Genomic DNA, 24,704 nt, shown 5'->3' on the forward strand with positions numbered 1-24,704 from the left:
GACAAATAACTGGGTTGTAGAGAATGAAGCAGCTGCAACGCTATGTTAGACACAGACAGCTACGAGATCACAGCGGAGGCTCGTGCTGGGTGACAGGAAAAAGACGTGGAAAATTCTATTTGTTATGTTTTTGGTTTTTTGTTTTTAATACCAGCTGGCAGTAACTGCATGGCGATTGTACATGGTAGAAGTGACCCAAAAAATAAACGAAGTTGTAATGCTATGTGCAATTATGGAGTGTGTAAGTATCATGCAGTCGATTTGAAAAAAAGTAAAATTTACTATTAATTTTTTTTTAATATGAGTCTAGTATTTATTTACTTTTTTTAAAGTGATTGCACGACACTTGCGCACTCACGACTGCAACTATCATTTCTCATACTATAAATACTAACAATTAGTTATATATCCTAAAAATTTGAAACAAGAAGAAGGCTACCATTCAGGTGATGAAGCTGCATCTAAATAAATATATTTCCAAAACCCATAGCTTATTGCTTCAACTGGTTTTATATTCACTTTTTTCCTCTTTCGTATTTTAAAATATAGCACACACAAACATCATAATATGTTAGTCACTATATATTGAAACAAAACATCACCTGAATGATAAACCTTGAAGGTCGCACTGACTTATATATAGTCATTACTCATTATCTACACAATATCAGATATCTATGTGTTGCCCACCTGAGTCACATTTAAACTTTGACACGTACGTCCTAAATATTTTAAATTCAAGATGATTTTTTGAGGATCCAAACGCCACTTTCTGACTCAGGTAACGCTTTGATGATTTTCTGATGATTGCTAGCATCTCTGTGACTCAGATGACAATCAATACTCGACTCTAGAGACATGCCTAGCTAGAGTGGCGTAGCGGAAAACGTTCAAGACTAACAAACAGAGGGAATAGAGTTTATGGATAAAACAGGGGAGCAACAGAAGAACTGTGTCTTCCGAATGTTGACGCCGAATTGCAAAAAAATTAAGTAATACTTCTTTCTCATTCCAAACTTTCATAATAATCCCCCATTACAACGACAACCAAATATATATATCTAAATTTTTATTTTGTGGTCTTCAAAGCTTCATCGTCATCCAATACTCAAACTTATCTCAATAAATAGAGAATTGATCTCTTATCAACCCTTACCCATTATCTTTATAGATAATCTGATCTATCTACGTACCAAACTAAAAAAACAAACATTATCTATTGTTTTGAAACCGAATTTAACCAATACTAAAAATAATAACAAATTCTTTATAAATCTTTTTTTTTCAACAAAAGAATACTCTTCATTGATAAATATCAAATATGAGAAACAATACATGAACTACCTCCCATATCTACAATATCATCATCTATCCTTAGTGCATTTTTGGCTAACAAATCTGCAGCGGAGTTGCCATCCCTCTTGACATGAACTACATCCCAAGAATCAAAACCAGCAAGCAAGCACCTAATGTCCCATACGAGAACACAATAATTAGACTCTTCCTTCTGAACTATGCTATTGACTACCTTCAACGCATCACCTTCCAGAATTAGTCTTCTGATCCCTAATTCCTTGGCAAATAGCACAGCTTGAAAATCACCATATGCTTCTGCCAACAGTAAGTCCTTAGCCACCACTCTATGCATTCTCCTTGCAGCAATAACAAAGCCTTCATAGTCCCTTACTATAACCCCAACCCCTACCTTTTTATCATGACTGCTACTTAAAGCAATGTCCCATTTCACTTTATAGACCCCAACAGGAGGAGCCTTCCATCTAACTAAGCCTACTGGTAACCCTGCCTCAATAGTCTGAACTCTTAATGTAGCCTCCTTGAACTCCAGTACTAGACTTTTTGCCATCTGCATTAGGTTTGTAGGATGAGTGAAGGATCCTTTATATATAAAGTTATTTCTCCTGAGCCATATTTTCTGAGCTGTGACACCAATCAGCTCTTCCTGTTCCTGCTCAAAAGAATCAAATATAGCTACCAAGAGTTCTAAAAAACCATCCACTCTAAAAACACTCTTTTGAAGCTTCTTCTCGCCCATACTCCGAACATCCTTAGCTGATGTACCATACTCAACCAGATTCTTCTTCTAATTGACAGATAGGACAAAGTGGTGAGTCAACAATCCTTCTCTTAAAAAGATTCAGATTAGTTGGCATGGATTCCAAACATGCTCTCCACAAAAATATCTTGACAGTCCTAGGAACCTTGAGCTTCCATAATAAAGGTCGCACCCTTTTATAAATGATAGGCACTCCTTACATCTAATTACATCTCCAAACTAACTTGTCTAGACAACCTGCTATGCTCACATACATTTGCTGAATTGCCTCCACTTGTCATAGAGAAACATGTATTGAGCAGTTGAATATTCCACTCTTTTGTCCAAGGATTAATGAGAGTATCAACCTTTTCCTCTGGGTTCAAAACAGTAGGCACACTTTGAATCCTGTTAGAATTAGGCAGAGGCATCCATCTATCCTTTCAAATCCTCACCTGATTTCCATCCCCAATCCTTCAAATTGAACCCTCCTTAACTTGTAACAAAATGAAATGCAAAGCAAGAAACCCAGAAATTGGAGAGGAAAAAGAAAAAAATATATTTTTGTATTGTGTATCATTCTTTACATCGACCCGTGTATATAAGTACATAAAAAGAATATTCTAACAACCTATAAAATGGAAATACAATGTTGCCCATATGTACAACTCAGCATAAACAAATCAAGGAATAAAAATAACAAACTAGCTCTCAGCATTAGTTGGCGCCTTCCCTCTGTTCAATAACAGAGATGATGTTGAAGATTGCATGGTATGCTCCAATACCCCCCACCCCCGGAAGATGGAGAGTGCAGATTAAGAACTCCCATCTTGGATAAGTGATGATGAAGGACAGTGGAGGGTAGAGCCTTGGTTAAAATACCAGCCAATTGATGAGTACTTGAAACATGACAGGTTTGGATGCTACCCTATTGAATCTTGTCACGTATCAAGTGGCAATCGAGTTATATATGTTTCGTTTGCTCGTGGAAAACAGGATTGGCAGCGATGTGGATGGCAGCTTTGTTGTCACAGTGCAAGAAGGCAGCTTGAGGATGAGATACCTAAAGGGCAGAGAGTATGTAGCGTAGCCATGTGAGTTCCGAGCATGTTGCTGCCATCGAGCGATACTCAGCCTCGGCTGAGGAGCGAGACACAATAGATTGCTTTTTTGATTTCCAGGAAATCAAAGAGGAGCCAAGGAATATGCAGTAACTTGTTACCGAGCACTTGGTGTCAGGGCAAGAGGCCCAATCCGAGTCGCAATAGGCATTGAGTTGAATAGAGGATGAACTAGAGAGAAGCAAACCCTGTCCAGGTGCAGCCTTAAGATACTTCAAAATTTTCTGAGCTGCTAACAAGTGGAAATCAGTAGGATGAACCATAAATTGACTCAATGTTTGCACACTATAACAAATGTCGGGTCGAGTGATTGTGAGATAGAGAAGACGCCTAATTAATCTCCTATACACACTCGGGTCTGATAATGGTTGGCCTGAAGATTGACTGAACTTGAGATTTTGCTCCATGGGAACTTTAGTTGGCTTGCTGACCAAATTTCCAGAGTCTACTAGAATATCCAAAAGGTATTTCCTTTGGCACAAATGAATGCCCTTGGAGGATCTAGCAATTTCAATTCCAAGAAAATATCTCAATGAGCTGAGATCCTTTATTCTGAATTTGCTATCAAGAAAATCCTTCAAGGCATTCACACAAGCAATATCATTACTAGCCACAAGTATGTCATCAACGTAAACAAGTAGAGCTATGAAATAACCATTAACCTCTTTGGTGAAAAGGCTATAATCAGCCTTAGATTGGGAGAAACCAGATTCAATTAAAGAGGTGGAAAACTTAGAATACCATTGCCTCGAAGCTTGTTTGAGGCGATACAAACTTTTGAGTAATTAACAAACTTGAGTGGGTTTTCCCTTGGTGTAACCAGGAGGTTTCTTCATGTAAATGTCCTCATTTAAATCTCCATATAAAAAGGCATTATTTACATCAAATTGATGTAAATGCTAGCCCTTAACTGAAGCAATGGCAAGGAGACACCTCACGGTTACCAATTTGGCAACAGGTGAGAATGTCTCATGAAAATCAACTCCTTCAAGCTGGGTGTAGCCTTTGGCTACTAAACGGGCCATTAATCTCTCAACTAAGCCATCAGAGTGATATTTAATTTTATAAATGTATTTACAATCAATTGGAACTTTGCCGGGAGGCAAATCTGTAAGTATCCAAGTGTTGTTGGCTTCTAAGGCAGCTAATTCAGTGTCCATGGCCTGACACCATCCCGGGTGGCTAAGGGCTTGTCTATATGTTTTTGGTTCAAAATGGGTAGAGATAGAAGTGGAAAAAGCTTGATAAGTGGGTGAAAAAGCATCATAAGATAAAGTATTTTCAAGAGGAAAAAGACTTACCTGGTAGAGGTCCAAGCTTCGTGGTCAACAATTGGTTGGAAGGAATGAGAGTAGCCTGTTGACAATGGAAATCCTGCAAAAATTTGGGTGCACTCCTATGTCGGGTTGACCTATGAGGAAGAGGTGGGAGTGAATGAAGGGGAGGAGGGGAAGAAAGGGAGGTAGACGGAGAAGTTGGTAGTATAGATAGAGAAGAAACTGGTGGGGGGTGTTAGGATTTGGTGTGGCAGAGATTGAAAATTGATCAGCATTGGTGGGATGGGGGGTGGGAGTGTTTGAAGTTAGGTTCTGGGAATGAAAATTGAAAGGAGTAGGTGTGGTGAGGGGGATGGTGGAGGGGGAGATGTGTCATGCTCGAAAGACTTGGTATTGAATGGAAAAACTCCTTCATGAAACACAGCATCCCGAGAATATAAAATCTGGTTGGTTTGTATGTCTAACAGCTTGTAACCTTTTACTCCAAACGGATAACCGAGGAACACACATCTCCTACCTCTCGAATCAAATTTCTTTCGTCCATGAGATAAAGTGGAAGCAAAACTAAGGCAACCAAAGACTCTCATGTGATGATAAGTGGGGGGTTTATTGAAAATGGTTTCAAAAGGGGTTTTATTGTGAAGTAATGGTGTGGGGGTCCTGTTTATGATGCAAACTGCAGTTAGGATACAATCACTCCAATATTTGAGAGGAACATTAGATTGAAATTTTAGTGCACGAGCTACATTCATGATGTGTTGATGTTTACGCTCAACTATCCCATTTTGTTGGAGTGTTTCGACACAACTTGTGTGGTGGATAATGCCCTTGGATTTAAAGAAATCTGTCATAGAGAATTCCTTGCCATTATCACTTCCAAGGACTTTGATTCTTTTGTCAAATTGTGTTTTAATTAAGGAGAAAAAACTCTCAATACATTGTCTTACTTCATACTTGGTTTTGAGCATGTAGACCCATGTGGTCCTTGAGAAATCATCAACAAGAGTTAGGAAAAACCGAGAACCATCAAGAGCAACAGTGGGGTGAGGGCCCCATATGTCACAGTGAACAATATCAAAAGCATGAAGAGACTTGGTTGTGGAAGTTGGAAAAGGAAGACCATGTTGCTTGGCCAAAGGGCAAACACAACAAGGTGATTGATTAATAGAATTCATGGTTTGCCGTACAAGGGGATCAATGATTAAAAGAAGTCTAGAAAATGAAATGTGACCAAGCCTATAATGCCACAAATCAGAATTGGAATCCTTGCAAGTAACAGAACCACTAAAAGGCTGGTCTTGATGAAGGAAAGCTGGAAAAACATCAACCAAAGCTGAGGGTGACACACCAAATCGCAGCAAATGATATAAGCCTCCTCTCACTTCACCCATCCCAATCGTTGTCCATGAAGCTAAGTCCTGTATAAAACACGAATGAGAAAAGAAAATAAGGCAGCAAGCCGAGTTAAGAGCAAGCTTTTTGGTAGAAATTAAATTGAATTGAAAGGAGGGAACACAAAGCACATTTTGAAGCACTAGAGTTGGTGAGAGACGCACAACACCAATGTGAGTAACAGGGACAGCTGCACCATTAGGTAATTTAACCAAAGAGGAAATAGTGGCAGTGATGGATGTATAAAGAGAGGGGTAGCAGATCCTGTGATATGTTGCTCCGATATCGATAATCCAAGGGGTAGTTTGTGATGAAACAGGTGTGTGTGTGTGTGTCTGTGCACGAGTGGATAAACAGGTGACCATACCAGAAACTTTGGAGTTGTGAATAGGATGAGAAGATGTTGAGGGTTGAGCAACCGAGATGGAGGCCATGGCTGAACTGGAGTCCTTAGAATTTAGCAATGCAAGGAGTTGATTGTATTGGCTCTTGGTGAAAGCCATGGGCTCAATAGGTTCCTCATCAATATCCTCATTGGAACAGGGCAGAGATAAAGCAACAACAACAGTAGAGCTCTTAGTCTTTCCATGGAGTTTATGACTAGATGGATACCCGTGTAGTTTATAACACTTGTCAATGAAATGACCAGTCATGTTGCAGTGGGAACACAGAGGTGTGGTAGCATTTCCTACCTTAAAACAATTCTCAAAGGAGTGGCCCTGAATTTTACAATGAGTGCAGTAGGGGTGGACTGATTTCTGGTTTGGTTTGGAGGATGAAAAGGTATTTTTAGCCAACATAGCCATAAGGTCAGGGGTGGGGGATTGGTGAAGCATGAGGTGTTGACGTTCTTGTTGTTGAATCATGGAGAAAACTGATGAGGGGGTAAGGTCTCAATAAGCATAATCTAATCTCGTGGGGAGGAATAAGGATCGTTGACGCCCATGAGAAACTATATGACACAGTCTCTGTCGTAGCGAGCGTGAAGGATTTTCAGCTTGCTACAATCACAATCAGGTAGAGGGACATAAACAGCCAATTCATCCCAAAAAGCTTTCAAACGGACAAAATAAATGCTAACAGAATCCTGACCTTGAGAGAGGCTAGCAAGGTCGCGTTTCAATTGGAAAATACGAGGACCATTTTGATGAGTAAAACGGTCCTGAACTTCGAGCCAAAGAATTCTAGAATCATCAACTAGAGCAAGGCTAGATTTAACACATGCGTTTACCGAATTTTGAAGCCAAGAGACTACGAGGTCATTGCATCGTTCCCGGGGCTTCAAGGAGGGGATCTGCAGCATCGGTTGGTTTTGGAAGATTTCCATTGATAAAACCAAGCTTGTTCTTGGCGCGAAGGGCACAACTGACGGCACGAGACCAACTAACGTAGTTATCGACGTTTAAAAGATCCGAGGCCAAAGCAGCTGCTGGGTTATCACCATTGTCTATGCGAAAGGGATTGAAAGGATCTGAAAAGTTGAGATACCTTTCATTCGAAGGTTTGGGTGGAGGGGAGGGATTAGAAACTTCGTTATCAGAGTTGCTTGACATGGCGTGGATTTGGGATCGAAGGGATCTCTGATACCATGTAACAAAATGAAATGCAGAGCAGGAAACCCAGAAATTGGAGAGGAAAAAGAAAAAAATCTATTTATGTTCTGTGTATCATTCTGTACATCGACCCGTGTATATAATTACATAAAAAGAATATTCTAACAACCTATAAAATGAAAATACAATGTTGCCCTTATGTACAACTCAGAATAAACAAATCAAGGAATAAAAATAACAAACTAGCTCTCAGCATTAGTTGGCGCCTTCCCTCTGTTCAATAACAGAGATGATGTTGAAGATTGCATGGTATGCTCCAATATAACCAGCTTTTCTGCAGCACAAAGACTTCTCCATATAAAGGATGGCTTATGTCCCAGCTTTGCATCGAAGAAAGAACCGTTTCAACTCCACGGCCTTCCCTCAAAATTTGTTTCCTCAATTCTCTCCCTCCCTGCGTTTCCTCTCCTCCTCAGTTTCCCTCCTCAAGAACTCTTGCTCCACTCATTTCCTTTCTCAATCCTTCCACGAAGCTTCCCTTCCTTGACGGCGAGTCTCAGCTCTACCCCCAAAATATCTCCATCCATACGCTCGTTAAAAATTTTCAAATCTTGATAAATAATAACTCTTAAAAGAGTTTTCTGAAACCTTCTTCACAAAAGGACCTACAAACAAAATGCTTTATTATTTAATATACCACTTAAATTAACAAAGTAAAGCAAAATGAAAAAAAAAATAGAGAGAGAGAGAGAGAGAGAAGTGACCTGCTCTATGCTAAGATTAATCACTCCTACATATTTAAAGTTCACTATCAAACTACCCCTGTCAACATCCAAGTCAAAATGCAAGCTTCCATGTTCAGCTTCTAGCTTATTTCTCAGGACAAGCACAATATCATGAACTGGAATATCGTAAGCAAATTTCTACTCCAGCTCCATTAAGTAGTAATGATACAATATATTCGAATTCTTTGGAATATGACCGACCAGTTCAGGTCGGAAATAATTGAGTTGCTCATCAATATAAGGTTCACTCCCTGTAGATTTAGGAGAGGTTTGGATTCAAAACCCACTTCAACTTATCTTATCTTATCATTACAACTTTCTCAAATTCTCACACAAAATATAATAAACAATTCAACTTTTTCAAATCCCAAAACAACTTTTCCAAATTCTCACACCAAATATAATAAATAATTCAACTTTTATTCTACTATTCACAAACCATCTCAACCCATCTCAACTCATCTCTAAATTCAAATCTCTCCTTAATAGTTACAAATACGAGTATAAGTGGCAATCATCAAAAGGTTTAAAAAATGACGGGGTTGAAAAACACGAGGACTAGAGAGGAGAGTTCCAAAGCGTACGGGAGTGGGTGGGAAAAATCTTAAAAGAACACTTCGACAAATAACTGGGCTATAGAGAATAAAGCAGCTGCAACACTTTTTTAAACACAGACAGCTACGAGATCACAGCGGAGGCTCGTGCTGCGTGATGGGAAAAAGATGTGGGAAATTATATTTGCTTCCTAGGCAAGGAACTTCCTGCCCAAGGTTTCATTGCTATCATTATCACAGATATGGTAGTATGAGTGTGCTTCAGGTCAGACTATGAACAAGCAAAAAACGTCTATACTCTTTAGTTCAAATAATATCACGGAAGCAAGAGAGTTGATCATTGAGTTTACAAATGGGGTACTATGTGGCAATTACAACAAGTATTTAGGCTTACCCACAATGGTAGGTAGGTCTAAGTACAACACTTTCAGATGTTTGAAAGAGAAGGTTTGGAGAAGAATTAATAGCTGGAAAACAGAAATGTTATCAGCAGCAAGAAAGGAAATCCTTATAAAGAGTGTTTTACAAGCTATTCCGGCATACACCATGAGTGTGTTTAGCTTACCATCTGCTTTGTTAAAAGAAATAGAAGGTATGATTTCTAGATTCTGGTAGAGTCACAAGAAAATAGGTAAAGGTATTCATTGGAGGAGTTGGGCAAGACTAGGGGAAGTTAAATATAAAGGAGGCCTTGGTTTCAGGAATCTAACTAGTTTTAATAGGGCCCTTTTGGCTAAACAAGTTTGGAGATTACTTCAAGCACCAAATTCTTTGGTGGCACAGATCTACAAAGGGAAATATTTCCAAAATTGTAATATTTTGGACTCTAAGCCAGGTTATTCTCCTTCCCACATATGGAGAAGCATTTGGTCTTCTATTAATTTGGTCAAAGAAGGGGTAGTGTGGCGGGTAGGGAATGGACATAGCATTCGAGTATGGCATGACAAATGGCTTCCACAGCCTCTTACTTATAGAGTTCAAACTCCTATCAATAGATTATCTACAGACTCAACAGTGGCTGAGCTGATTGATGCTGATACTTTAACATGGAAGACTGACTTAGTAGAAGGAGTATTTAATTCTGATGAGGCACAACTAATCTGTAGTATTCCACTCAGCCTGAGGAATGACAGTGACCAAATGATATGGGTGAGAAATGCAAAGGGTGTTTTCTCTGTGAAGAGTGCTTATTTCTTGGATTGCCTTATGACAAAACAGTCTGTTGGTGAAGCTTCGAATGGAGTGGCTGTAGAAGAGCTATGGAGGAATCTATGGCAGTTACATGTTTTAGGGAACATCAAACACTTTCTATGGAAGGCGCTTACTGATATTCTACCTACAAAACAGGTGTTACTGAAAAAACAAATTGTGGGAGATGGCTTGTGTCCTATCTGTCAAGGCAATGAGGAGAATGTTATTCATGTTCTTTGGAATTGTTGCTGCTATGGATGTTTGGGGTGAGAGTGAGAGCCCTCTAAACAAATGGAGCTTTAATTATAAGGATTTAAGATTGTTATGGTTGGACATGGTTAACAGGTTGGATGTTGTGCAGCTAGATCGAGTGGCTGTTATTCTTTACAAGATCTGGGCTAGAAGGAATTCTTTACAAATACACTTGATATATTTTAATAATATTTGACAAAAAAAATTTATACAACAATTCTTGAAACCAACGAACTAATTTTTGCCAACCCTTTCTTCTTTACAAAAACCATCTGCCGAACTTTACAAAAAGATTTAGCAGCAAAAGCTATTAACATCTTGTTTTATGCAATACTCTTGTATCACAATCAACATAAGCCGAGAAAAAAAAAACATAAGCCGGAAAATGAAAAAGGAATTGCAACATGAAGGCTGCTTGACATCATCTTTCAATACAACTTATAATTCTCTCTGTCCATGCTTATGCTGTCTTATCATCTACTAATTCTACCATTTCTTCTCGCCAACACTTGACAATACTTAGTTGGCCACCATCCTTGTTAGCTGCACTGGCTGCTTTGACCTCATTGCAGTGATTAATAAACTTGCACAGCTCCTGTTTCGATCAAGTTGAATAAGAGAACATGTTGATGAATCTAAATAAGTAAATTCTTATGGAGTGAGGAAGCATAAGAAGAAAACTGGAACAGAGATTTCTAAAGGCTCCCTTGAGGGCAGAGATAGTAATAATAGATTTCTAAAGGCTCCTCTAAAAGGAATAGATCATGGATCCACTCCTCTGTTCCATTCCCTCCTAAGCATTTTGATCCAATTCCAAAGTGGGTGGAGGATGAGTGCAGAAAGCATTTTTAGAAACCACTTTACTGAGATCTGCCTGCAAAATGTAGTTTATAGCAAAAGGCAAAATTAATTTACATGTGGTCAATGGCACACTTTAATAGTTGATTAATAAAAATGTACTTCACATAAGGTGCCTCACAATTCCACAACTGATTACTTCTTACTTCTTAAAGTTAATTCTGGAAAGCATAAAAGAAAGCAAAAATGCTAAGGATGATATTATAGAGTCATACTTCTGGTGAGAGCTAATGTGTGTGTATATATATATATATATATATATATATATATATATATTAGTCATACTTCTGGTAGATATCCTTCAGAAGCTTTCATCAAAAGCAATCCTAAGACAATGACACAACAATATAATTTGTCAACATACTCATAAGTACTGTTAAAGATAAACCTGTTTTATTGAGATGTCAAAATACTGCCCTGGCATCATTTCTAACAATCATAGAGCATAATCTTGATGGGCAATGTTTCTCTTCATCTTGAATTTGTCATTCTCTAATTTCTGTAGCATCTTATATAAACTACAACTCATTCTCATTCTCATTCCCATTTAAAACTATAATCTTGTATAACTACATGCAAAACCCAGCAGTTCTATAGCTCACCATGTAGTTCATATCCCTCACCATTATATAATTTACTAATAATAATGGCAAAACAAGCAGAACAAGTCCAAAAACCACATAACAAGACCGTGAGCAGTTCTTTGGATTTCATTGCTATCTTAAGATGTTTTTCAACATCTGAGTCAGAACATTGTTATTGATACAACAATATAATTGTTCTTAGATGAAAGCGTCAGGAACCATGTTCCTATTGAAGTGACAGGAGATTGGGAGAACTAGTGGAAATGGTGTATTCAATGAAGATGTACAAGTTAGCACTCCTTTTCTCCACTCTTCCCCCGCACTTCTTGCTGCTCTTGCAACCTCAGCCGAATGGAAATTCATCTATCCATAGGATGGATAAACATAAGTCGGTCATTGACAAAACATTCATTGAAAAATCACCGAAAGCAAATCATTTCATTAACAAAACACCGAAAGCAACACAAATCGCCGTGATAACCAAAGTTTCCCTAAAAAAATCCAAAAGAAATCGAGATCATTGCTCCAGTTAAAAAGCATCACAAGCAGATCAAACATCAACTCAAAGCAAGCCCTTCCACTTACAAGAAAGATAAAATATTTACCAACAAGATAAAAAAAGACCAAGAAATCAGAACACTCACTGAGCCTAGAGATCTTCCAATTGGCAATCGGGCTCTACACCGACGGGCAAGAGTCAGTGGATGCAGCCTCAGCATTATCTGGCAACTTCTGGTGTCCGTCCATGAAATTCTGGCTCATTGAATAGCAGAGCTCAAGCGCAGGCAAGGTGTTGCAGAGCTCAGGAATCTCATCATAACTGAACCCAAAGCCAAGATCCAAGCACCCTTTAAGCTCATCGAGATCCTCATCCGTCAAGCTTTTGGTAGGGAGGGAAAAGCGAGGAAGAGGGACTTACCGTTTGGCCTGGAAGATGACGGGGAAGAAGATAACCGAAGGAGAGAAGAGGGACGAACGAGGAAGAGAAGAGGCCTTGCGGGTCTGAAGAGAGAGAAAAGAACGAGGGAAAGAGAGAGGGGAGGTTGACGAAAATCATAAAATATTCTGATGGCCTGTGAACAGTATCTCGGCAATGTTGGCAAGGCTCCTTAATTTACTGTAGCTTAAGTCTTGAGTTTTAGACTTTTAGTTAATCTAATGTAGATGTTTTTTCTCCTATATAGCTAAATTATGGACTTGTATTGACATTTGGCTAGGCCATTGCCAATGCTTTTAAAGAAAATTGTAATCATTTATTCATAAAAAAAACTTACATCCATGATCAGACACATTATGAGATATCCCCATATCAAACATGACATCATAAATCAAAATAATGTCATTGGAGTTCCACCAGATTTCCTTTTGTGACTAGTCTGGTCTTCACTACTTCTAATACTTTCTACAAACAAACATTCAAGAGATAATACTTTCAGCCTAAACAGAGACTCAATTTCATCTTTCATAGAAGTAGAAGACTCAAACTCTATGGACAAAACTCTGAGAGATGAAATCTTTTTTTATTTTAATTAACAATAAGGATAGGGGTGTAACCGGTCCGATTTTGTCTGATTTTGAACATATTTTATAACCGAGCCGATATATATCGGTTTTGAGATTTGAAGAACCTATAGCGCACAAGTTACACTCCTAAATTGGTACTTCCGGTTTTACCGGTTCTGGTCTGGTTCGGTCCGATCTTTTCAGTATATTATATATATATTGTATATATATATATATTATAGCATATAATAATATAGTGATAATATATTCTAATATATGTTATAATTGTATTATAGACTTTAGTGATATATTATAGTATATTGTAATATATTGTTATATATACTAATACTAATTAATACTATATAGTATTAGTAGCTATACTAATACTATAGACTGTAATGATAATATATAGTTATTTATATAGGATTTTAAATTTTAATGTTATATTAATTAGTAATTTATCATATAATACAAAATTATTTTATATATAATTATATATATATATAATATTTTATACAATATATAAAATTAAAATATATATATGAATCGGTCCGGTCCAGTTTGGTATAAAAGAAAAATCGAAACTGGATCGATTTCGATCGGTTTTGAGAAAAATGAAATCGGTACCGGATCGGACCGGACCTGACTGGTACCAGAGCAAACCCACTGGTTCGGTTTGGTCAGATCCGATTTACCGGTTTACCAGGTTTTTTTTTTTTGCCCCTAAATATGGAAACTAAAAAGAAAAATAATAAGATAAATATGAAAAATGATAGATTACAGTTTGGACCACCTCCGGTTGACTTCGGAATCTGTGTCAGTGTGTGAAGGTAACACACTTATCTCTTTTCAGCCATAAAGGTCAGATCTGAAAGATCTGTTGATGATGAGTCTGGTGATCTGGCACGTGTAGCGAAAAGAGCTATTGGAAAGAGTGGCGTGTGAGGACTATGCGCGGTGATTTTTGCAAGACAATTACTTTCCTCCAAACGATTTGCGGCCTGGGAGTCTTTTTCGACCTTGTACCATGCGTCTCTCGGGAGTTATAATGTTATGCATAGAGAAATCTGTAAATAGTAGCGAAATATTTTGTGAATAGTAATGAATAGTTTGAGTTATGATGTTTTATGAGATTTTGAAAAATGAGAAAGAAAAAGTTGAATAAAAATATTATTTAGAATATAATTTTTTTAATAATATTTTTAGTTTTGAAATTTGAAAAAATATAATTATTTTTTGTGTTTTGTTTGGAAGTTTGAAAAAATTTTTATGATTAGGTTATAATTAGAAAAAAAGTTAAAAATTTTAAATTGAAAAATGTTAATATTTGAATGATGGAAAAAAAATAAGATGAGATAAGATGAAACTATCCAATCTTCCAAACAGTTGGGTGTGTTTGATTGTTGAACTTAACTCAACTCATCTCAAACTAATCATTGATGAAATTCACTACTTTTTCAACTTTTAACAAAAAAGTTAAACATATCTCAACCTATTTCAAACATTTAAATATATATATATATATATATCAACCTATTTATATTTAAATACATCTTAATAAAACTCATAAAATACTATTAATTACATATCATTTCAATTCATCTTACCAACCAATTGCTGCATACAAGTCTTCTATGCATTCCTATGGCGTGAATGGTGGTCAATAGAGTAGGCCGGGAGAGTAGACGGAATTTCGATCTCTTCCTTTCATGAGTTTTAATTAAAAAAAAATGACTAAAATTATTTTTTAAAATAAATATTGTATTAAATTTTGAATTAGCCCACATGCATAAAATCAAAATTTCCAATAAAAAGATATGAATGATAAAGCAAAATCATAAGATAAAGTTTTTTTCAGCTTATGTCGAAGGGAAAATATTTAAATAACTCTTGAATGGTAAAATTACCACTTCGGGACAGTCTATCTAGGACAAACCAATTTCACTATTTGAAAATTAATACAAATAAATTTCTTACAAGCCCTTTTATAATATGAATTCCATTGCACGATAAAGTTAACTCGTTTTGTTTTTACCATTGCGAGAACTTCAAACAATTTTCAAATTTGGCTTCTTCTCCTGAAACTTCCCGTGCTTTTATATCTTAGAAAGCCGCTATCCGAATAGTGTATTTTGGTTTAGTATTTTCCTTACTATTTTGTCCGTGTCATAGAGTTGTGTTGTTTTGTGTCTTTTAGTTTAGTGTTTTTTTTACCTTTTTGTCCTTCCGTGTGTTTTATGTTGTGTTTAGTTGTTGAATCAAAATCAACTCATCTCAAACCCATTATTGATGAGATCTACTACTTTTTCAACTTACTATAAAAAAAGTTAAACTCGTCTCTAACTATTTCATATATTTCAACCTAAAAAGTTAAACTCATCTCACCTTAAAAAAGTTAAATACATTTGAATGAGACCCACAAAATATTATTATTTATAACTCAACTCAACTCATATCATGTAATACGCCCATACATCTACAAGACCAGACCAAACCCATTATAGGCTTTAGGTTGGAGTAATAAAGACTTGGGCTCAGTGGCTTTATATTGAATCCCTTATATGGGCCAACATTATGTTAGATCAACCCAGTTACTTATTCCATATATGGTTGCTGTTAATTTGAACTCAAGGCCCATGGCCTCTATCTAGTTTTGTGTAGAATCCTTATATGTAGGGAGTTGGAGAGTGTAAAAGGATATTTTGGAAAATCTGTTGAAACTTGTAGTTCTTTCATTTGGAGGAATTGGAGATCTCGAATACCCTAAAGCGTAGCCATTATCATCATCTTCCTTGTTCTTGATTCTTCTGTTATTGTTTATATTACTGTTCTTACCACTAGGTTCCTAACAATTGGTATCTAGAGACAACGATCATGTCTTGGGGTTGAGTAATGAAGAACTTTATGAATGTTTTCAAAATTATCACCGTTCACTTTATGATGAACTATATAGAGATCTTGGACAAATGGTCCTTACAGTGAAATGTTCAAACAGAAAAAATTTAAAAATCTTAGTTGAATCTTCCTTTACCATTTATTGTGTGAAGTTGAATATTGAATACGTGTATAGAAGACATATTTATCCATTGGAACAACAAACATTGATGGATGGAGATGTTATTTTGAAAGATAAGGTTGTGTTGCAGAATCGAAAATACTGGAAAAGGGTATCTACTTCTGGATATGAGGAGTGAGGAATTCGGCTAAAAAAAATTAGAAGAAGAGAATGAAGCAGTTACGGATTTAGTCGAAGAAACCCATAAATCCGCAATGCCTGAGGAAAATGGAGCAAAGGATGAAGATGTAATCGTGGAGAAAGTAAAAGAAAAGGCACCATCGATGAAAGTCGATGAGTTTGTGGTGGCTCTTTTTTAGGATGACTCGAATGGCTTTTTAGCTTCGTTCCATTTTGTGTAAGAATTTGAAAAAATTGTAATGATAAGATGAGATAAGTTAAGATCGCTTCTCAATTCAAACGGGGCCTAAGCTAACGAGATTATGATTTGTTTTAACTTTTAATATTTAAAGAAAAAGTAATGAAAAATTTCATGAATTTTTCTTTAAAATAAATGTTATAGTTTTCATAAAAGTAAACATCAAAATGACTTTGTGTTATATTATATTATAAAATAGATCTAACGTATCATATTAGACCATGTCAATTTATGTATTTATTTTGTAAAATATTTTTATAACTGCAGCACTTCTCAAATTTTAAACATATATGAGTACAGAGCCGCTTCTAAGCGGTCGGGCCAATTTTCAGCTAATAACAACCTTCCACTAACATCATGCCATCTCAGAAATTACACCAAAATCACCCTACACTCGTTCACATGTGATCGAAAAAGGCAAAGAGAAAAAAAGATGGGAACTGAGGAGAAGCTTCACGTTTCAATTCACACTGACTGTTGTTTCCCGCCGACCAGACTTCCACCGCCAGCATCGACCTCCACCAGTCCACTACCACCATTCTGATGCCAAGTATTGCCCACCATCTCAGTCGTTCACTCACCCAAGCCGATTCCACCCCACAAGTCCATTGTCCATGTCTTCTTTTGGAACTGTCTCTCATGTTTTGATAAACACCCAACCCACCCAGATAATAAAATTGAGATGTGATTGTGATATGCTAAAATCATGTTCTTATTAGTCTGAGTTCGGTTGATTTACACTATTTGGAATATTGAGAAAGCTAGTTTTCAAAATCCAAGTCGTGAGGGACGAGAGAGAGATGTCAGAGGCAAAAACTGATTTACCCAAAACAGATTTACACTAGTCGGGCAAACAAACCCAGATGCAAAGATACAGAGAATGACAAAAAAATCTCAACATTTTTTAACAAACCCAAATGCAAAAATTTTGAAACAAACCCAGGCGAAATCTCAAATATACACCGCACGCTGTATGTCAAGCATCTCTCTTTGTTTGTCCCTCTTTCGCTTTTCTTTACAACTTTGTCACTCAGATAAGTTTTCTCATAGATTTTCTCGGAGTCCATTCACTCTTGCTGAAAAGCTTTTAGATCTACTTCATGACTCAACTGCATGTTGCTTGCTTCGCTTTTCTATCTGCTCTACTATTCCGTGAAAAAATCCAGCTCCCCTCTCTAAGCTATAATTCCTCGACTATTAATGAGTAGGGCAAATGAGTTGGTCATTTTGGAACTAAAAGGTGAATTGGAGGTGGAATGAGACTGAATCGGAAAACCCCACTTGAGATTTACCCTGAAATCAAGACCCATTGTATTTATTGGAACAAAAATGGCAAAGAAACTTGGTCCATTAATTCTGGATGGAGTTCATCACGCTACACGGCTGCAACAAAATGTGGATGCGTTGGTGGTGTCACTCTCAACCACTAGTTCTTCATCTATAACTACAAGTTGAAAATCAGGGAAGGGGTGTCTGGACAAGGACTCAACGGTGACTAGGCGTGGCTTAATAACCCATTTGCAGAATCACTAGGAGAACAAAGATGCGGTAATTGTAATCTCGTTTGAGAAAAGCTATGAGTGGGCGACAGAACTTGGTGGGTGCGATGGCATTGTCTGGCTGTGGTAACGACGGAGTTGGTTTTGTGCAGCACCGTTCAGGGGAAGGGGCTGCAAAGGAGAGGGGGGTTGTGTCTCTTTTGCCGTTGGGTTGATAATCCCATGTAGTGCTGGTTCACACTAACTGTGGTGGAAAGCCTAAGTGTTTAAAAACTATTAGAAGGCTGTTATATGAGGATCTTCAGCCGGACCGTCTTTTAGGAATTCTCATATGAGTAATACTTTCCATTATCTTTTTTGTCATCAATGCTACCATCTTATTATGCGGTATTAAATTATTCAACTATTTGTTATATCCAACTTGTGGGTCAATCATTTGATACCACGTTATAAGATGTTGAGATGATGATAGTGAAATATATGATAAATAAAATTTTCCTCTAATATAATATATATCTAGTTTTAATTTTTTTTTCCAGCTAATTGCCATGTTAGTCATTAGGAATTTTTTTATTTTTTATTTTTTTAAATAAGTAGTTATTAGGAAGTTGAATGATTAAGGTAATATACAATCCTAGTAGGATTTTATTAGCTCTCATAGATTTTCCCAAACATGATTAATCTTTATCAGGTTTAATTAGTATATGAACAATATTTACAACCTCCTCTCCTTTCTAGAAAAATTAAAAAGAAAAAAAAAACCTCCTCTCATTTCTTCCCTTTTTCTTTTGCTCTTTTAAGATCATCTTAAGCACATATTTAAAAAAAAAAAACATCAAGTTTATTACAAACCAATATAAAGGGGATCTTTATTGCTTTGGAAATTCAATATGATACCTGGGATCTTTGTGGTGGGTGGTACGCTTCTAAATGGAAAATTGATGACTGTCTATTGCGCGATGAATGTGAATATCAATTTTGGAATCATTTTTTTTACACTTTCTAATAGCAAATAATAACATCCAATTTACAGATGCTTAACTTTCAATAAAAATACACATAAAAAGTCCATAGACTTTAGAAGAAAATAGATAAATGATTGATCCATAAAGGTTTATCGTAAGTTATAAATCTCAGATTTGAAAATCAAGAACAAGCATATAGACATATGCAAACTTATGCAAGGCAACAAAATTTAAAAAGTGGACAACTTACACGAGATTTCACAAACAATGAAAAAAAAAAAAAAAACTGGTGAGGCACACTTCAATGAAGCTAAACCACTCCTAACGCCAATAAGGATTTATATACAATTCCTAGCAACACTATTGTGTAAGACACCCCAAAACTTATGTAGAAAGAATCCATGTCTATGAAACCACAACTTTCTTCTCCCTTATCATTAAATGGCAATCCAATTTTGTTCAAGGAATGAGGTAGTGGAGGTCCATACAGAAAAGGATTGCCCTTATAGCTGCTTTCATCGAAGATTCCAAATTGAGCTTTTCTTTCTGGTATTCTACCCGATAAATTATTCTCAGCCACGCTAAAGACAACTAGAGAGTATAACTCTATAAGTTGAAGGGGGATGCTGCCATTCAACTTATTGTGGGAGAGATCCAAAATCTCTATTTTTTCTAGTTCCCAGAATGTTGGGATTGATCCAGTTAGATTGTTGTGCGACAAGTTCAACATACGAATGTGGCTCAACTTTCCAGTCTCAAGTGGAATTTCACCTGATAAACAATTGCATGAGAGGTCTATTAATCCAGACATACGATTGAGCATATCACCCTTGAAAGAGTGAGTATGTCCCTTTATTGTGAGCTCTACTTCTAGTTGTGCATGCACTTCTACTTCCGAAAAAAAATCAGCGTAACCATTTTCCATCCTTATTTTTGTCACCGTCTCCAAGTATGTCAATGCTCTACTACCAAGACTGGCGACCATTGAATTTCCAAGATTGAATATTTGGCCAATTTCCTCAAAACTAATGTTGCTCAAGCAATGAGGTATTGGACCAGTAAAATTATTATTTGAAAGATCCAGAATGGTTAAGTTTCCAAGAAGGCATATTTCAATTGGAATCATTCCTTGCAAGTGATTAGCTTTCAAGAGGAGGATGCTCAATGATGAGAGGTTGCCAATCCAATCTGGAATGTTGCCAGTTAGGCGGTTATCTCTAAGATCTAATGTTACTAGGGCAGAGCTATTCTTGAATGCACTTTTAATGGGACCACTCAGCCTATTTTTTCCCAGACAAACATGTTTGATGTTCAATGAATTGAAGCAAGATGGTATGAAGCCAGACAAATTATTCTCGGAAAGGTCAAGAAAACTAATTTGTTTGACTTTGCATAACTCAACGGGAATTGGACCTTCAAGTTGGTTTTTGGGCATAACAATTTTTGTCAAGAACGTCATGTTGCCAATCCATCTTGGAAGCATGCCTGACAAAGAGTTGCTACTAAAATCAAATGCAATCAAGTAAGCACTATTGGATAAGATATATGGGATCTTTCCGGAAAATTGGTTGTTGTCCAAAAATAAGAACTCAAGGAGTGTTAGATTACTTTTGGTAGGAAATAAGTGGCCACTTAAATTATTATTTGACAATCTGAGGTATGCCAAATCGGGGCAACCCAATGCCAAATGGTCTGGTATTGTTCCTGACAAATGATTGCTAGACAAGTCCAAAGTCGTCAAGGAAACAAAATTACCTAAAGAAGGTGGAATTATGCCTATAAATGCATTTTGAGACATGTTTAAATCCAATAAATTGGGAAAAAGTAAACCCAAGTTTGTCGGAATCGGACCTCCTAGATCATTATTCGAAATATCTATTTTTCGAATATGGGGATAAGGACGATAAGGTACTTGGAAAGGGTTTGTGAAAGTGTTGTTCCTTAAATTAAGAATCACCAATCTTGTGTTGTTTTCTAGCAACCAAGTGGGAAACTTTCCCACCAAATTATTGTGCGAGAGATCAATTGCTTGTAACTTATATTGGTAATGAAGGAATCTGGGAATAGTTCTAGTCGGTCTTCTAGCAAGGCTACTTGACAACAACAGAACCTTCAATTGAAAGTATGAAGTCCAACATTGAGACTTTGTTTCATCAGCAAGTGTGTTATACGACTGAGAAAGGTACTCAAGTGACTGCAAACTAGACATGAGAGAGTGAGAAATGCTTCCGTCGAAGTTATTGAATGCAAGATTCAATACTCGAAGTGTTGTCATGTTTGCCAAACAAGAAGGCAATCTCCCTTCAAATTGATTATGACCAAGGTCTAACTCTTGTAGATTCTTGAGTTCACACCAGCCTGTAAAATAAGTAGATTTTTAATTATGCTATTGAGATCAACTTGTTTATGATCAGCAACATATTTGAAAAAAAACAGTTCTACCTTGGTTGGGTAAGCTACCATTGAGTCCACAAGTACTCATTGTTAATACATTAAGAGAAGTCATCACTCCAACTTTATGAAGAAAGCTTTTGTCGATGGATGAATAATCCAAATACAATTCCCGTAGGTTCTTTAGTTTTCCAAGCTCTAAAAAAACAATAACACAAGCTTTAGATATTTATCATGTGCGTTGAAATTACTTATCACGTGCATTGATAAGTAATTGAACTTTGAGACTTACCCTGGATATTAATTCCCCCATTCAACTTAGCTTCTCCCAAATATAATTTCTTGAGCGATGCAATCTTACAAATGAATCTCATGTCTGTGAAGTTATTACCATCCAAGTAAAGCTCCTCTAGCTTACTCATTGTAAAACCTACAATAATTTTGATATTCCATTATTCATTAGAAAAATTGTTGATTGAATCAGATTAGAAAACATAATTAATATAAATATAAGGTAAGTAAATAAAAGCTAGCTAATACAATATATACCAACCTTTATTAATTGGGACCCTTCCACTAATCTTATTCCACCTCAAAGATAGTTTCTTAAGCGAAGCAATCTTGCCAAGGGATAGCAAGATGCTTTCATTGAAGTCATTATAATCCAAGTAAAGCTCCTCCAGCTTGCTCAAACCAGACAATCTTTCAAAACCTACAATAATTTTGGTTAAATTCATGAGTATCCACGTCAAAATAAGTATATTCAATTAATTTCTCATCTCACAAGAAAAATGGAAGAAATGCTATCCCAATTTATATACACAAACCTTCTTTTGATACCCTCAAATTATAAATCTGCATGTAATTACCCAAATCCAGAGACTTGAGCTCTTGGAAGGGAAGAAACAAAGAGGTATTCAAGTACCAATATTCTGATCCAATACTCCAAGAATCGATCAACCCATAAAGAGTAATATGGGTTACACGGCCTGTAATGTTGCTGCACTCGACGGCACCTGTCCAATTGCAGCAATCAGTAGTACTAATCTCTTTGTTGGTAATTAAGTTGGAAGATGGTGAAAAAGATTCATTTGGGTAGATGTTGATGGTGGTTTTGATCAGTAGGAAAAGAGTATTTTGCTCTTCCTCCAAACAACCAGAGCACGGAGGGATCATACAAGCTTGAACACAGACCAAAATAATAAAAATGCAGCAACAAAAACGCCCCATCTCCATTGATCAACTAATTGCTTTCTAATCTTTTAAGTAATTACAATAAGACTCGCTATAAGGTTTAGTTTAAATAGGCCACGGGCAGTAGCTAGCTAGCTAGCTATACAGTCTCGTTGGGTCCCCATAAATAAGTTGATCTTATCCCAACTATTTGAATAACGTAATATTAGTGCATTATTGACTACAACCACAAATATTAAAATAACGACATATGATATGCATATTTCCACGGATGACTATCTAGAAAGTCTTCTATGGTGATGATATATCCGTGCCTACTGGGTTCCCTTGACTCTGTCATAATGGAGATCGAGATAGAGATGGGACAAAGAGAGCTACTAGCTTTTGAATCATAGTATCACTGACTCTGTTTTCAATCTTTTGCTGCATTCAAATTCTTAACCCGGCCAACTTCCTTTGCTTCCATCTCGAGTTAAGAGAGGGCCAATCAACGTGGGGTGAACGAGGAATTAATCTCAAACATTTTTTTTTATTATTATATAAGTCAATTTGAAGTGGGATGTATCTTTTGCTGCTTTCAAATTCTTAGAGGCTCGTTTGGAGAGACTTGATTCTCAAAATTCTCAAAACTTCTCATAATTTCATTTTCAAACATCACTCCAATATAAAACACATTTCAATTTTAAATTTTTAATTTTTTTATCTAATCACTACCTAACCATTAACTAAACACAAAAACGAGTACAACTTTTACAAACTTCAAAACAAAATACAAAAGTTAATACAACTTTTACAAACTTGAAAATAAAACATAAAAATCAATATAACTTTTACACACTTTATAATACAAAAAATATTTAAAATAATTTTTTAACTTTATAATATTTTATTCAACTTTTTCTCTCTCTTCTCCCAAAATCTAATAAAACATGTTAACTCAAAATAATTCAATACTATTCACAAAATTATGAAATACTCCCAAGCGTCCAAACGTCGTTTGCATTTCAACATTTTCACTAACAAACACCATCATACAATTTAAAGGAAAAATGGTTAAAAGATTGTCAGTAGTTTTGATTATTTATAACTCTAAATGCCTCCTAGACTACCATATAGATAGCTACATCATCACAGCTTTTAGATTAGAGGAATGCTATGTTCATAAAAAGACATCGCATGTGTTATGAAAAACGATGACAATAAAGTGAATTCAAACACGGGAAAAACAAGCAATCACACACGACACAGTATTTACGTAGTTCGGCAAATTGCCTACGTCCACGGGAGCTGCAGAGGATTTTTATTACTTGAGGAATCACAATACAATATGTGTAGAACGGCTGCTGTTCACTCTGATACAGTACAAGCCATAAAATATCACTATATATATGTTATGCGGCGGAAACCCTAAATTCAACAGAATTAGTGATGTTCGCTCGAGCAGTGTGTCGAGCCCGCATCGAGCGAACCTGTTTCCCGCAACTGCTCGAGCCATGTGTTGAGCGGCTCCTCAAGCGAAGCTCTCTAACTTCCCTCCGCTCGAGCTGTGTGTCGAGCGGTGTCGAGCGAAGCTCTCTGACTTGCCTTTGCTTGAGCGGTCTGTCGAGCTATCTTTGAGCGAAGCTCTCTGACTTGTATTCGCTCGAGCGGCTAGACGCTCCGCTCGAGAGCCGTGGACCAGACTCCAAATACTCAACAATTCTCCCACTTGGAGACTGGTACACCCACAGTATCGCCCTCTGCCTCAAACATGATATCCTCCACCTCTGCAACTCACAGCTCCTGTCTTCATGCAAGAAGACCAACTGAAGTTGCGCACAACTTCAGTTTCTCAAGTGTAACACCCTTTGTCAACATATCAGCAGGGTTCTTACTTCCACAAATTTTCTCAAGTAGCAACTGTTCATCATCTAACAATGATCGTATAAAGTGATACCTGATTTGAATGTGCTTAGTCCTGGAATGAAATGCTGGGTTCTTGGCAAGGAATATGGCACTCTGACTGTCACTGTAGAGAATGCCCTTCTGATTCTTTTTACCCAATTCCTCCAAGAAGCCCTGTATCCAAACCATCTCATTTGCAGCTTCTGAAACTGCA

General features: G+C 36.7%; 1 protein-coding gene across 16 annotated transcripts in view; it reads right to left on the bottom strand.

Annotated features, from left to right (window-relative positions):
* LOC121252429 (receptor-like protein 15) overlaps window positions 1–22,846 on the bottom strand; it is a 40,273-nt gene extending 17,427 nt beyond the window's left edge. For 5 of the 16 annotated variants that reach the window (XM_041152051.1, XM_041152042.1, XM_041152038.1 and 2 more), the window contains exons 1-3: window positions 22,240–22,700; window positions 21,966–22,124; window positions 21,705–21,842 (exon numbers count right to left, since the gene is read on the bottom strand). In XM_041152051.1, coding sequence (XP_041007985.1) covers window positions 21,705–21,842; window positions 21,966–22,124; window positions 22,240–22,648 — 706 coding nt within the window. In that variant the 5' untranslated portion in view covers window positions 22,649–22,700. Of the gene's footprint in view, window positions 1–12,596; window positions 12,603–17,028; window positions 17,032–21,463; window positions 21,611–21,704; window positions 21,847–21,965; window positions 22,125–22,239 lie in introns of all 16 variants that reach the window. The other 11 variants (XM_041152041.1, XM_041152037.1, XM_041152050.1 and 8 more) reach the window with 10 other exon arrangements.
* Window positions 22,847–24,704: the final 1,858 nt, after the last annotated feature.

The sequence above is a fragment of the Juglans microcarpa x Juglans regia genome, chromosome 2S (genome assembly GCF_004785595.1).
Source record: "Juglans microcarpa x Juglans regia isolate MS1-56 chromosome 2S, Jm3101_v1.0, whole genome shotgun sequence".
NCBI lineage: Eukaryota > Viridiplantae > Streptophyta > Magnoliopsida > Fagales > Juglandaceae > Juglans > Juglans microcarpa x Juglans regia.